We start from the raw sequence: 14,930 nt of genomic DNA, 5'->3' as shown, positions 1-14,930 counted from the left end.
CAGATTTCTGCATCTGTATAAAATATATATTAATAATATGCAAATCGCTTCAGTGCAATCATCAGTTGCGTCTCCGATGAATCTGAATGAAATATATTGCCTAGGAAATGGAGTAAGCTATCAGTGAGGGAGGAACCTTACACGGGGCTCGGTGATAAATGAACACCTCAAGGGAGCAATTGCTCACAGTGACTTCTCTGAAACAGTCATTTCCAGGACTTTAAGCTACTTTTTTCTTCACCTTTCACATTTCAAATATGTGTCTGTCATCCACAAGCTGATCTTTTCTTCTTGTGCTTTGTAGTTTAAGACAAGCCTGTCTGGAATTAAACTACTGTAAAATGTATTTAATCTTCTTCCGTTCATTCATTAAATTCTGGGTTTCCATGGAGATACAATGCTGAAGCAGCTGTTATCGGCTGTGTCTAGTGCCCCAGAAAGTGCAGCCATTTCAGATATTGTGCTGTCTGCTAAAATGGAAAGTCCCTGCAGACTCAAGCTGGCCATACACAAGCCAATCTGTCCAGAGCTGGACATGGCCACATTTGTGTGTGTGGCTAAATGTTGAGAGGATTGGCATGGTTATTTATTGGTATAACTACCCAGAGCCATTGTTAGGCCCCATTGTTAAGCCTCGCTACAGGATTTGTAGGCCAGAGTGGGTTTTTTTTCTTATCTGACATTTTTGACTAATGTGTTGATCATTCCAGTCTACAGAGACTTCTGAACACTATCCCAGAAGTCTGGGCATGGACTTTTCAATTGACTTGCCCATACACAGGCTGGTAGTCTGATCAATCAGAGATATCAAGAGATTCAGGCTGGAGCTACAATACATCCTTGTGTAACTGAGCAATTTAGAGTGCATTCTAACTCCCATACAAATAAGTATGGCATGGTGAAAGCTCTGGAAAATACATTAATTGGGTCACTGTGGTATATAATGTAGATAGATGCTCACTAATTTGTGATTGTCTGTAGTTTCTAATCTCCCATTCTCCACACACATTGCAGAGGTGGGGTGGCCTTGTGGTCAAAGGTATGTGGGGCGATGATCTTAGCACAGTTTCCATGGTGAAATGTGATTTGATGTCCAAGTAGGTTAATACATTTTTGTGTGTGTGTGTTTTTTTTACACTAAGGCTGCAGATGTAAATACATTTTTGTGAACAATTTAAAAAGAGTTCAACAGATAACAGCACCACCAGTTTGTAACCACTCTAGTATATGTTTATTAATCATAGTAAAAAATCAGAAGGTAATTCCATTGTGTTTCAGAGGTTCATACCTCCCCTCATGGGGACTAAAAGACAAGATAACATAAGATAGTAAGTAGATAACATATGATAGAATAGTTGTGAGCCCCATACATGCATTAACTTTACCTTCTGATATTGAGCTAGTTACAAACTTGTGGTGCTCTCATCATTTACACTCTTTTTGGACAACTCTGGGGACATAGATATGTTAGAGAGCTGCAGATTATATTTACCCTTGAGCCTGGTGTTCCATCAACACTTTGTGAAAAGCCTGACACTGGTTCAAATATCTAGTGATGTCCAAAGTAGGAGGATGGACCATCCAAGTAAAGAATAAAAACTGAAGAAAGCAGCACCTACAAACACTATTGGCCATTTCATTCCTACTGCGCACATGGTGACATCAAACTGATGCAGCATTAAGTGCCTGTGTTTACTGAATTTTTCAGCTCAATAAACATTTACTTCTCCATCTTTAGGATGTTAGTGGAGGGCTAATATTTATAAGAGCCCTAATCAGATATGCAAGGTGAACCCCCCATTCCTAACCATTTATCTATTAAATAATCAAAGAAAGGGGCAGCAAACCTTGTAGCAAGTTGGCATTGTTCGCGTATCCATAGTCCTTCTATGACCATTCTTTTTGTTCCCAAACAAGAGATGACCATACCCAAACCTGAGGCAATTATCGTTTACATATTTTTTATTTGTAACTAGAAAGCTACAGAGATGAATACCTAGTCAGCCTCTATACATAAATATATACAGCCTGTGAATTTTTATCAAATTCATCAGCACACCCTTTGGTTGCCTCAGCAACCGAAACTCCTAGACAAACAAAATATATAGTAATGTCATTGTTGAAGAAGCAATAAGTGTTATTTGTTGCTTTTACACTATAGTAAGGTTTTTCTTTTTCTACTCTTTGTATGACTTTTTCCATGCATTAGCATAATAGCTGAAAAAAATATTTTAGTTGCATCTCTGTAAATGAAAAGTAGCAATAATAATAATTGCATTTTTTTCCAATAAAACCCTTTTACAATCCCAAAGAGAACCCTGTGTTTCCTAGGCAACTGCAATAAAAAGAAGACACTTTCTTGCAGCATCACATGCTCTCATTACGCCTAATCTCTTTTTGCTAAAATATTGATTAAATAAGATATTGCCAGTTATAACGAAGATCTAATTGCAATCTCCATATTGGCAATGGGAATGTAAATGAGGATATATGGGAGTACTATCAGGTTTTATCAGTTTCAACTGAGTAACCAAAGTAGGGGAATCCAGTCCTATCAATCCATGACCAATCCATCATTCATGAATCATTTATTCTTTGATCGATTATGTGTAATTGCTCACTGGCGGCAATTTACAATGAGCCAATAAGCAGCCTTAAACAACAGCAACTTCATTTGCTAATATCTACTTAATGTAATAAACATTCCACTTGCAAATGAACACATCACTTGCAATGCATAATACTCATTTATTTATTTCCCAGACTTCAGGGAGATACAATGCAAAGCATCTGTGTCACTTTCTCCTGAAGTGTAGCCAAACATATGAGATCATTAGAGGTGATAGAATTGGCCTGCAATATCCAATGCAGTTGACCTGCAATATCTAATGCCGCAAGCATTTTGGCCTACATGCAGAAAAATAAAGGACAAAAAAATAGGATTATAAGACTGTTTTGTGGTTTTTCAAATCAACTTACCTTCCATTACTCATTAATCCTCCATCCCCTCTTTGGAATGTTACTGTGTATTAAAACATAGAAGAAACATCAACTGAGGATATATTTCACCTTTAAGCCTTTACAAAATCAGAAGTTTGTCATTTGCTTATACAATATTGATTATATGATTCAATACCTATAGTTTTTCTCTTTCTAGTGTTATATGAGTTGAGCTTAATGTAGACCTATTCTTAAGTGTTAACTTAAAGTGAACTCATCTAGAATGAAAAGTGGTGCCTGCTATTGCATCTCTTGTACAGAAGAAGCTTTTCTGTGCCTGTTTCGGACTACTTTTATTCTGCTGTGGACTTTTTAACTTAAGGAATATGCCCTGATCAGATGTGGTGCAAAGGCCCTTCCAATAAGAAAACCCTGCTTGCCAGTAAGAGACTGGATTTGTGTTTGGGTATAGCTCAATGACTCTAATGGGCAAGGTTTATGCCACAAGTTGAAGTCTCTATAGTAAATTAAAATTGTCTCATTATTCAGAATGCAGAGCAGTTTAATTTTAAGTGCAAATCTTGTTCAGATAGATAAATACAATAACAGAAGGGATGAAATACTTTAATTCCTGGTTGTAAGTCTTCCTTGTTATTGCATCAGATAGACTACAATGACAGCTAAGGCAGAATACTTGCCTGCAGGAATTAATTCATTGACAGGGGTGAAAAGAAGCAAAATGTTAAAACTTTGTAGGGTCCACAAGAGCATTGCATAGTGAAAAGGTCTGGAGAAGGGAATAAATAACTGAAGAAATGAAGAATGCACAACAAGTAAGTTACTGGCAGAGTTGTGAAAAAGATGAACTCAGAGTCCTGTGCTCCTAATTAGAATGCCATGCCTTGTGCAGCCCTGGTAATAATTATTTTCAGGGCAGCCACATACATAAATCTATTGTGTTTATTCTATAGAGCTTAATGGAAAATGTAGGTGTTCTTTAATGCAGATTGTGATAGGTACTAATATTCATTAAAGTCTTCAGTTATTTCACATTGCATTTCATTACATCACGTATGTACAAAGAGATGGCCATTAATATTTGCACATCCCCCCTCCTGACTCTTCATGGCATACTCAGATTAAACATGCAAACGAAATACTTCAATGTGAAATATGAACAAATAGGTCTGCAATCCATGTTGATGGAAGAAAATGAGGGCATTGTCAATGCTTGTTTAAAGATTGCAATTACTAAGGTGTAAAACTATAGGCTAATTCATGAGACAAGGTCATGATCTCATTTTTGGAGACACATTGCTAGAAAATATATGAAAGAAGGCTCTAGCCTCATCAGCATTATATACTGTGTAAATGTGAGGTGGTATAGTACAGTAATACAGGTAACCCAACTTCATTGCACTGTGTCTTACAGTGTGTAAAGGAGTATGCAGCAGCCATATTGGCTTTGGATCAGGTCTTATAGATAGGCTTCCATGGACACCTGGCAAGGGGTCAAAAAGATCACATTCCCTCTGGTTCCCTCACAATTTGGCACAATTGGCACTAAAAAAGTGTTCTTCAGTTATTCATATACTTGTTCAGGAAATCATATAATGGTCAGTGTAGGTAGCCTCTAGGCTAAAGTTTCAAAGCTATAACAATCTATTATATGTTAATGTACAGCTGAAATGCTGCATGTACGAAATCGGGTTATTTATAACATATGTTGCAATATGATATAGATATTTTGTAGATATCTGGAAATATTGAACAACACATACAGTAAAAGTATGTACATTCTGAAGTTTAGGATTGAATCATATATCTTAGCTCTACATTGAAAAAAATCAAAGTGTGCAATTGGAATATGAGATTGCTGACTGGCTATGCTTCAAGGCAAGTGACATAGGCAGATTCAATAAGAAAGTGACAAATGCACAGAGATGTGCAAAGTGGAGTAAACCATAGCAACCAATCAGAAGCTAACTCTTAAAACAGCTGACTGCAGCAATCTAACATCTGACTAGTATCTATGGTCTTCTTCAACAATATTTTTCACGTGTTCTTACTGAATAAGCCAGACAATGTTTAAAATGACATTACAATGAACAAAAGGATAAGTGCAGTTGTTCTCTATGGACAATGCAGTCAGACATTTTGTGCGGGAGGCCAATGACTCAGAAAAGTAAGTCTATCAATTCATTTCAGGAACTAGAACAAGTTGTACTGAAGTCAAGAGTGATTATTACACTGATTTTGTTTCTGAACCCACAAAATTGTTCGCTGCAAAGTATATAGGCAACTGTCATGCTTGTTTTTCTTTAGAGGTAGCCATTTTGAATTCCAAGCTAGTGACATAGTTGAAGCAAAAACACAAAATAGCTGCCTGTCCCATATGAAGTGACAGGTGCATGCAAAGTTTCAGAATTGTGAATACATAAAGGTATAATATACAATACAGTGAGGATATCCACACAATACGTGCCACAAAGGTAGAGACAATTTAGGGTTTACAGTACAAGAGCTCCATGCAGGTGCATTAATAAAATACAAAGGAAGAGGCCTAGAAGTTTATGTGGAATGTGAAGAACAAACCAGGCTTTGCCTTTCAGCTGATATTATCATGTCAGCAATACGGCTAATCTAAGTGGAATGTGGATAGGTTTTTTTAAATTAAAATGCAAGACATTCTTGTAATAAACCTTAAAAAGAAGATTAAAAAATGTAATAATGAAATCCAGATAGTTGCTGACTGAATGAGCACTGCAAGCAAAACATTGTAACCAGTCAGTATTTAATCAATATGGGTAGGCCTGTCAGGATTCATTGCAATTAAAATATGCATTCTTGCTTGACAGTGCTTTCCTGTTATCATAAAGCTCTGCTATCCTAGGTATTCATATTCTTCTCTAAGCTTCTGGGCTCAGTTAATGGACTACAGCACAATTTGTTGCTTCTGATCACAAAGGGCATACTTGACTGCACAGTGTCATTGACTCTAATATTATAGTGAAACTTCTAACCATTTTTTACCTTATATATTTGTTAGGCAGTGATTCTGACTACATAAAGACATCCATAAAAATGGTTTTCCATCAGCCTTTGTTTGTTCTTTCTTATTAAAATGCTACAGCAACTAATCCATAGCAATCAGCAATTAGCATAGTATGTAATACACAGTGCTAAATTTGATTGGCTCATGTAAGGGTGCCATACCTCAGCTGTAAAAGCCCTAAAGGGCTGAGAGTATTTCAAGCAGTCTCTAGAAGTGTCCATAATGCCCCTAGCAACCAGTTATCTTTTTCCTATAATCTGCTAGGAACATGTCACAAAGAATGCATGCTAGGTTCATTAAAGACAATTTTTTTCTTTGGAAAGTTTCAATCATAAGGCTAAGGATTTGCTGAGCAGTCAAAGTTGAACTTTCATGCAAACTACAATCTTATATACAGCACAGTAAAATAATCCATCAATTCATTTAACATTCCTTTATTTTGTTTTCTGTAAAGTTGTAAGTTCTTACATTTTTACTATAATAAGTCAAGTCTTAAATGGTCTTCCCAGAATTTTTATTTTCTATATCATAATTATGGTGTTAAGGTTATGGGGAGATGGTCCAAAAAGAACCCCAAAATTTGAAAAATAGCCCCCTAATGCAGAAGGCATCATATATCATCTTTCAATCTTTTTCTTTTCTTTTTTTAATACATAGTCTTGGAAACTAAGGTTTTCATTTAAAGATTTGTTGTTCTTTCACAGAGGTCTTCTCCAAGACATGGTAGAAACCATGGACCATATCTCCCACTGAACTAGCTATATACTGGCTGCATATAAGCCTCTAGATATATTAAACTGTATATGTTTTATAATACAGTGGTTCTGGATCTAGCACATTTAGCTACAGGAGCATACACAAATTACTTTGACCAACAAATCTTTAAATTAAAAATAAATCCTTGTTTATTTCATCTTAGAAGGTGATAATTATCAAATACCTTCTGTCTTAAAAGACAGAGTTTTTAAAAGTCTCCTGCTTAAAAATAATAAATAAATACATAAAATTAAATAAAATAAAAAGTAGTGGACCTTCAATGGGTTCTTCACAGCCCTTCCCTCTGGTCATCAGAACCATGACAATGAAGCAAAGGGAGTCATAGTGACATTCTCATCTGCATCACTCAGTTTTGCTGTTTCACAGGGGAAAGGGGTACTCTGCTTCCTCCACTCAGAGTAGGAAAGCTTTCCTCAAATCTGGCAATGGACCAATATATTGAGTCTAAAAAGCACCATGAACCAGAAGTACCTTCATGCACTCTTGATTTGCTTGATTTTGCCAAAGATATCAGCAAGCAACAGGGAAGGATGCATTTGAGGATCCCCAGATCCTCTGTCTCTGAGTACACAGGTGCTCACAGCATAGCCAGGGTGTGATGCAGGACCCTTGGAAGGCACACTACATATAGTAAAAAAAACTACTTTTTAAACCCAGGTTTAGTTTTACAATGATATCAAATAGTCATGAGTGGGTTATAGTCTCTATAAATCCGGCACCTTTAAATTTATAAGGTTTTTGTTCATTATATCAAATGAATATACCTGCTTTATGCCAGCTCCCCTTCTTTGTGCCAAGTGCAACTTTGTGGTGCATGCCTGTATCTGGGGAATCTGGGAGCAGAGGATGTAGAGAAAAAGGACATTTTGCCCATTTTGTATAAGAAAAAGTTAACTTGGAATCAACTATGTTGCAGTGTAAATGGCGCAAAGGATGTATCTAGAGCATAATTGGTGAAGTAATGGTTTCAAGCTATATATTCTTCTTGGAATAAATATTTCCCTGCGTGCTGAGCTGTACTCATCATTTAAGCAGGCCAGATGATATATTCATCTCTCAGAAATAAATATAACCCGTTGGAAACTATTTTTCTTGAAGGATGACGGGTGAGAACTTATGTAAAAGTTGTAATGAGCAAGCCTTGGGCATTTCTGGAAGAGACAGACTATTATGGATAAGACAATCTAAGGCTATTTAAGGAAAGCTAAAGCAATGATTAGCGGCCAGATTCTAATTGAAAATGAGAGGTATCAATTATCCTGATGTGACTTAATTATATTTAATTCTGAGAGCTAATGCTTTCAATGATATGGTGGTGAAGAAGTAACACAGACTAATGGACAGTACCTGCAGGGGTAAAGGTGAAGGACTGAACTGCAAAACAAGAAAGTAAGACAGCTTAAGTTACCAATTAAGATTTAGGACAGTAAAATGACAATTTGGAGATTAGAATGGTGAATGCACTGTTTTTTGAGATGGCAAATGACTTGTTTTGAAGCAGTAGCCATTCAGCAGCCAATGGATATTGAGAGCAAGTGACACATTAGAAATACCCAGCCAATGAAAAGATGAGCTGAAAATCTTTATTTGTTCACAAAATTCAGTTTTTGAGTTCATGGAATTGTCTCATGGAATGTGCTTACATGCTTTAGCCAGTGATACAGCAGGAAATGAATGTAAACATTGGTTCAACTGCTATTCATTTTAAAGCAGTCAATAATAATATTTAATAATGTTGTACTTTGTGAAAATGTGTTAAAATGTGTTCCATATAATCAGTGCAATAAAAGTATTTGTATACCATATCTGTATTTTTAAGCATATAAACATAATATAGCTGCATCAGTCATGAACAGAAATAGATAAAACTAAAACAATTATACTTTTTAAAAATGTTATTTTCCAAAGAATTTCAGCCAAATGTATAAAAACTTGTTTTGAAAATGATGTGATTAGTCCAAAGCAATTAAAATCTAATTAGGTCTAAAAAGTAAGGTAACAACAGTACTAAATTGCAAATAACTCCTTGAGCTTGCAAGTATCAGTGTTCCTTTTCAAATCGATCCCTGCATCCTGTTTTCATTTCATTATCCTTCTTCATTATTAGTACATTGCTTTGTGTGTGCACATTGGTACACTGCTTGTTGCATTATCTTGCTAAATATCTTTAGCATGTATCATATTTTAGATGAATATTTAAGTAATCACCAAGGCCAAGGTCTTACTATGTATCTTTTTGATTTCCTAGTGGAGCTGTTTTTCTTACATTTACTGCTGCATTTATGTCCTCATTCCATATTGGTACCTGGTATTATAAGTATGGTTTTCCCAAATTATAAGTGATATTTACCCAGATTACAGGGTAATCTTAGGTTTCCTTAAGGGACTGGATTTTCCACTTTGCTTACATGCCCTAATCTAAATCTAATTTTTATAAACACATAGCGGTTTTGCAAGCTTTTAGGGCTTTCTTGTTTTTGTTGTTTTTGCCTTAATATTGAGTATATGGTCAATATAATTGTTGGAAATTCAGCTGTTAAATAGTTAATCTTAACTGTTCACTGAGGCTCTGACATTTGACAACTGAATGACAGTAAATAAAGGGGGCTATTAGCACTGAGAGGGGCAGGGTATAAAGAGAAATTGAGACTCAATGTTCAGCCCATGTCTAGAATCCAAGGGACTTTACATGGATTAAAGAGAAGACCATAAGGTGCCTGTACTTCAGTAGTATAGGCTCTTTTTTAGGCAAGGTTAGGTTCACTTTAAGAAGCCACCAGAACCTTTATGAAAAATAATAGAAAATTAAAGAGAAGATGCAAAATTAAGAGGTTGGTTACCTAGCTACTGGGATTTGTCCATTTTTTGTTAAGTAAAATATAGCTGAGTTTATCACATAATATTTTTCCATTTGTAGAATATAAGGACAATTCTGTGTACTAGAATCATCATTTTAAAATTGCATGTTGCATCCTGCCAAATTATAGTGAGAGATTGTCCTCTATTCGTGTCACTGAGATCAAATTTACTACAGGGTAAACAGAAATAGAAACTTCACTTTCAAAGAAAAAAAAATTCCCTTCACAAGGAATCATTTTGGCCACTCAATACCTGTAAACTCTTTTAATCTTCTGTGCAGCATGAAAAGTGTTCCCCATATTATATTGATTCTTTGTCCTGGAAAACCTGACACCATTTTCTATGCTTGTTATTATACCTCTATATCACAACATCTATCTATCTATCTATCTATCTATCTATCTATCTATCTATCTATCTATCTATCATCTTTCTATTATTTTTCACCTTTGTATCTATATGCATATTTAGTTAAATTATATTCTCAAACCTTTCCTTTCAACCTCATATCAAATCTCTCACAAACACATGCAGACTCCACCTCCGCAATATCGCCAAGATACGCTCCTTCCTTACCCCAGACACCACTAAACTACTAGTACACTCCCTGATTATCTCACGCCTAGACTACTGCAACTCCCTCCTCACCGGCCTACCCCAGTGCAGGCTCTCCCCGCTTCAGACCATCCTGAACTCAGCGGCCAGACTCATCCACCTCACCAGCCGCTCCACCTCTGCCACCCCCCTCTGCCTCTCCCTCCACTGGCTCCCCATTGCCCAACGCATTAAATTTAAATTGCTCACCCTGACCTATAAGGCCATTCACAACACTGCCCCTAACTACCTCACCGACCTGATTCCCAGGTACCACCCTACCCGTACCCTTCGCTCTTCACAGGACCTCCTTCTATCTTGCTCCCTGGTCTCCTCCTCCCACGCACGACTGCAAGACTTCTCCAGGTCCTCCCCCATCCTCTGGAACTCACTACCCCAATCCATCAGACTGTCACCTTCCCTCCTCACCTTCAGGCGCTCCCTGAAAACCCACCTCTTCAGGGAAGCCTACCCCACCCTCACCTAACAGCCGCTGCCCTTCCCTCCTCCTACCACTCCATCCCCCACAGCCGTTTCCTCCTGTGCCTCTACCCCCTCCCTCCTAGATTGTACGCTCGAAAGAGTAGGGCCCTCTAACCCCTCGTGTGCTGTTTGATGTTACTGTTCTGTTTCATGTATTGTCCCCCCTCTATTGTACAGCGCTGAGCAAACCCTTTGGCGCTATATAAACTCGATAAATAAATAAATAAATAAATTCTAAATAGGCCAGTCTTTATTTTTCTTTTAGATTTAGTGGTTGTGCACTAAGCCTTATATATAAATTATCTATCTATCTATCTATCTATCTATCTATGTATCTATCTATTTCATGTTGCCACCATATTCCAACAAGCAGCTAGAATTAGATCTTTGTAAGAAATGAAAAGGTTGTCAAATCTCATGATTCTCACATTTCCACTAATTCTTCATTCCACTAACAAATTGTAACAACACTCCTCTGACCCTCTTTTCCATATTTGCTTCTATCTGCTCTGCCTTTGTTTTGCAGGATCTCCATAATTCCATACATTAATATTCACCAACTGGAGAGTTCAAACATCTGACATGACTCCCGTCTCCAGAGAAATGGAGCCACAATATAAGAAGTTGGATCAGCCTTTGAAGTACTATTGGTTTGATCTAACATCTTATCCATTTGATCTTTTGCACTGCAAAGATCTATCAGCTTCCTAGGTCTTGAAATACCATGAAACATATATAGCTAGAGTAGCTGAGGACTGCAGGAATTATTTTGTTCTGTATATGCTTCTTAAAGTGAAACAGAGGTCAAAATATAAGTGCCCTACTTTGAAACATAATGCTGAAGATTTAGTTAAGAATTAGTGTTTTCAATGAACTGAAAATTTCTTACAATGGGCTATGCAATCGGCATAACAATAGAGGTAAAAAAAAGTGCTACATAGGCCCAAATCTGACCCAGACTTAAGAAATCTTGTTTTTTTCCTATTGGTAGAGGCATGATAATGAGGAAGCTCTCAAATTTGTTTATTATACTCCATAAAGAAGTTATATTTATGGAAAGTGTTGGTAGTATTGTATTATCTAGCATGTTGTTGAACAATCAAAACTGTAATTTGACTGCATGCTAGGGCAACACCCCAACTTCTCCCTTTATTTTATAAATTGTTCACAGGAAAGCAAATAATTGTAGAATGATAACCTCCACATACACAGGTATCAGGCCTACAATCCCAGCAAATTTTTTCCAGCAGAGAAACATCTACAGGTCAATAAAACCTCCTGTTCACCCTGTGGGAAAATTTGTTTCCTATATACATACAATCCAAGGTTCTGAGTGGCATGCTCAGATGTGCAGCTGTTTGTGAATATGTGCCTATAGAAGTGTTATGGGTATACAACAATCTCTTTTTATGATAGAGGTCAAAAGGAGGTATTATAGCACCCAATATACTGTACACCAATCTACATTGGCTTGCCACATAAGTACATAATTAGACATCAACATGCCAATGCAAGGAGCAGCTATAATGTGCGTAATGTGCACATTTTCCCAGATTTCCACTTTCCTCTGTACTAAGCTGTAAGAGCAATGGAAGTTAAATGCAGATAAGTAGCTGTGGGTTACTACACTGTTTCAATGATGCTTTGGCTTGCTAGGTAATCCTAAATGGAATAGTGATGTACTGTATATAATACGTGTTTCTTGAATTTTTTTATAAATATTTCTCACCATTATAGCCAGTGGGTAGGCATATGGAACACACTTTCCCAATAAAATGGCAACATGCATGAGCAATTGATTAAATTCCCAAATCACATGAGCTGCTTTAAATTTAACATAAAATACACAACATCAGTAGTTGAAGATGTTTAATTCTGCTTTAAATATTTAGAAATATATACAAAGTAAGTCAAAGCTCTGCTTCATTATATTGTATGTGGAATTCCCTGGTATTTACTAAATAATACACAATGCTGAGTTATTACTCTGCATTCGGCAATATGCTTACACGACTGTCTATGATAACTATGAATAGCAATTTAGGGTTTTATAGTGCAAGATAATTCTGATTGCATGTCTTACCGGCGTAATTGCTGAGTCCCTTTCTTTTCTTTCTGCGCCAGTAGAGCCATATGCTGAATCCCATGAGAATTACCCAGCAGGCACCACCGATTCCCGCTATGAAGGCAGGTTGCTTTACAACATCTGTGATCTGCTCTGTGATGCTGTTGTTGTTTTCTGTGATGACAACTTCATTACGGTTCCCTGTGATATAATTGTAAAATAGTTACTAACAGAGCAAAACATACCGGAACAACATAATGCTTTTTCAGCTTTTATGTATCAGAAAATAAGAAACTGATAGCATTAATGAGGTTGCCATACTCACCATACTGGCCAAATAAAATACAGGTAGGTCAGGACTGAGTATACTGAAAAATGTGCATGCATTGGGGACACCTGTTTGCATACCTGAGTTTTATCCATTAGAAAAACAATAAGGTAGAATGGAAATCTTTCCATCATCCCTATGTCTGTAAAAATATTAATTGATCTTGTGATTCTCTACATTTTTTGTTTAAACGGTATGTATTTTCATTTTAAAAATATAAGACAAAGCAAAGTCTGGAAAACAGTTCCAGATGTAGAAGTGCCTAAAACAACTGGCACCAGAGCATCAGTAAGTGTACAAAATGACAGTAATATGTGATTCTCTAGATTGCAAGCAAGAAGGGCATCACATCCAGATCTGTAAGATCTGAAATATGTAAAGAAAAAATTGTAATCAATTGTAATCTAAAGGATAACAAGCTACATAACAAGTGCCACAGCAAGGGGAGGAGGGTGGGCTTGGCGGAAGGGAAGTGGCAAAGTAAAACAGACCTGATGTTTAAGTAAATTAAATCCAAGAGTATAGAAACAAAGCAATGCCATGTAATCCATTTATTTTGTTTTTCCCATTAACCAAAACATGCAAGGCCTTAAATCCAAGTGTATTAATGACTTGGTATGGCCCCATTTTATGCTTGTAGTACAGACCCTTTTCCAGCACACCCAAACCCCGCCAGCCTCTTGCTGGGCTGAGTGCAAACCAAAATAGAAGTAAAATTTCTTCACTGGGGCATATTTATAATAAAACAGTCAATGTGATATTCTCCAAACATTCACTGCTAGTGAATCATTCATCGTTATTTGAAAAAGATGAACACATTTGTTTGGCATGAATGTTTGGTGAATATCACATTCACAGCTTTATCAATGTACTCTTTTTCTTTAGGATTCCTTTCTGGTACTAAATGTACTTGTCCACCAAGATACCTCCCACTATAAACATATGTAATATATTTAAACTCTAACAAAGAATCTCTATTATTTGCTCCTTTTTGGTCTGCTAAATATATCATGAAAAGTAATTTGTTGATTTTCTTGCTCCTATTTTATTGTAAAACATACTGGAAATGTTGGAATGAAGTAGAGTTGGGTATTTAATACTGTTTATAGTGTTATTATCCACTATACATGGACCCCATTTTGCCTTCAGAACTGCCTTAATTCTTTGTGGCATAGATTCAACAAGGTGTTGGAAACATTCCTCAGAGATTTTGGTCCATATTGACATAATAGCATCACACAGTTGCTGCAGATTTGCCACCTGCACATTCATGAGGTGAATCTCCTGTTCCATCACATCCCATAGGCTGTGCCATTTAAACAATGCTCATTCGGTACTAAGGCGCCCAAAGTGTGCCAAGAAAATATCCCCCCCACACCATTACATCACCACCAACAGCCTGAACTGTTGATACAAGGCAGGATGGATCCATGCTTTCATGTTGTTTATGCTAAATTCTGACCCTACCATCTGAATATCGCAGCTGAAATTGAGACTCTTCAGACCAGGCAATGTTTTTCTAATCTTCTATTGACCAATTCTGGTGAGCTTATGCAAACTATAGCCTCCGTTTCATGTTCTTAGCTGACAGAACTGGGATCTTCTGCTGCTGTAGCTCATCTACTTCAAGGTTTGAAGTGTTGTGCATTCAGACATGGTATTCTGCATACCTTGGTTGGAACGAGTGGCTATTTGAGTTACTTTTGCCTTTCTATCATCTAGAACTAGTCTGCCCATTCTCTTCTGACCTCTGACATCAACAAGGCATTTTCGTCCAAACAACTGCCACTCATTGTTTTTTTTTTTTTGGACCACTCTCTGTAAACCCT

The 14,930-nt window shown here is 36.8% G+C and overlaps 1 protein-coding gene across 11 annotated transcripts in view; it reads right to left on the bottom strand.

The window, feature by feature from the left end:
* ROBO2 (roundabout guidance receptor 2) overlaps positions 1 to 14,930 on the bottom strand; it is a 1,216,825-nt gene that overhangs the window by 38,952 nt on the left and 1,162,943 nt on the right. For 5 of the 11 annotated variants that reach the window (XM_089682904.1, XM_089682898.1, XM_089682897.1 and 2 more), the window contains exons 17-20: positions 12,792 to 12,974; positions 8,120 to 8,146; positions 7,537 to 7,605; positions 2,980 to 3,022 (exon numbers count right to left, since the gene is read on the bottom strand). In XM_089682904.1, coding sequence (XP_089539030.1) covers positions 2,980 to 3,022; positions 7,537 to 7,605; positions 8,120 to 8,146; positions 12,792 to 12,974 — 322 coding nt within the window. The remainder of the gene's footprint in view (positions 1 to 2,979; positions 3,023 to 7,536; positions 7,606 to 8,119; positions 8,147 to 12,791; positions 12,975 to 14,930) is intronic. The other 6 variants (XM_089682906.1, XM_089682903.1, XM_089682908.1 and 3 more) reach the window with 3 other exon arrangements.

Source organism: Staurois parvus, unplaced genomic scaffold, assembly GCF_062004578.1.
Source record: "Staurois parvus isolate SC_StPar_1 unplaced genomic scaffold, SC_StPar_1.0 ptg000299l, whole genome shotgun sequence".
Taxonomy (NCBI): domain Eukaryota; kingdom Metazoa; phylum Chordata; class Amphibia; order Anura; family Ranidae; genus Staurois; species Staurois parvus.
This window is presented reverse-complemented; position numbering and strand designations above follow the sequence as displayed.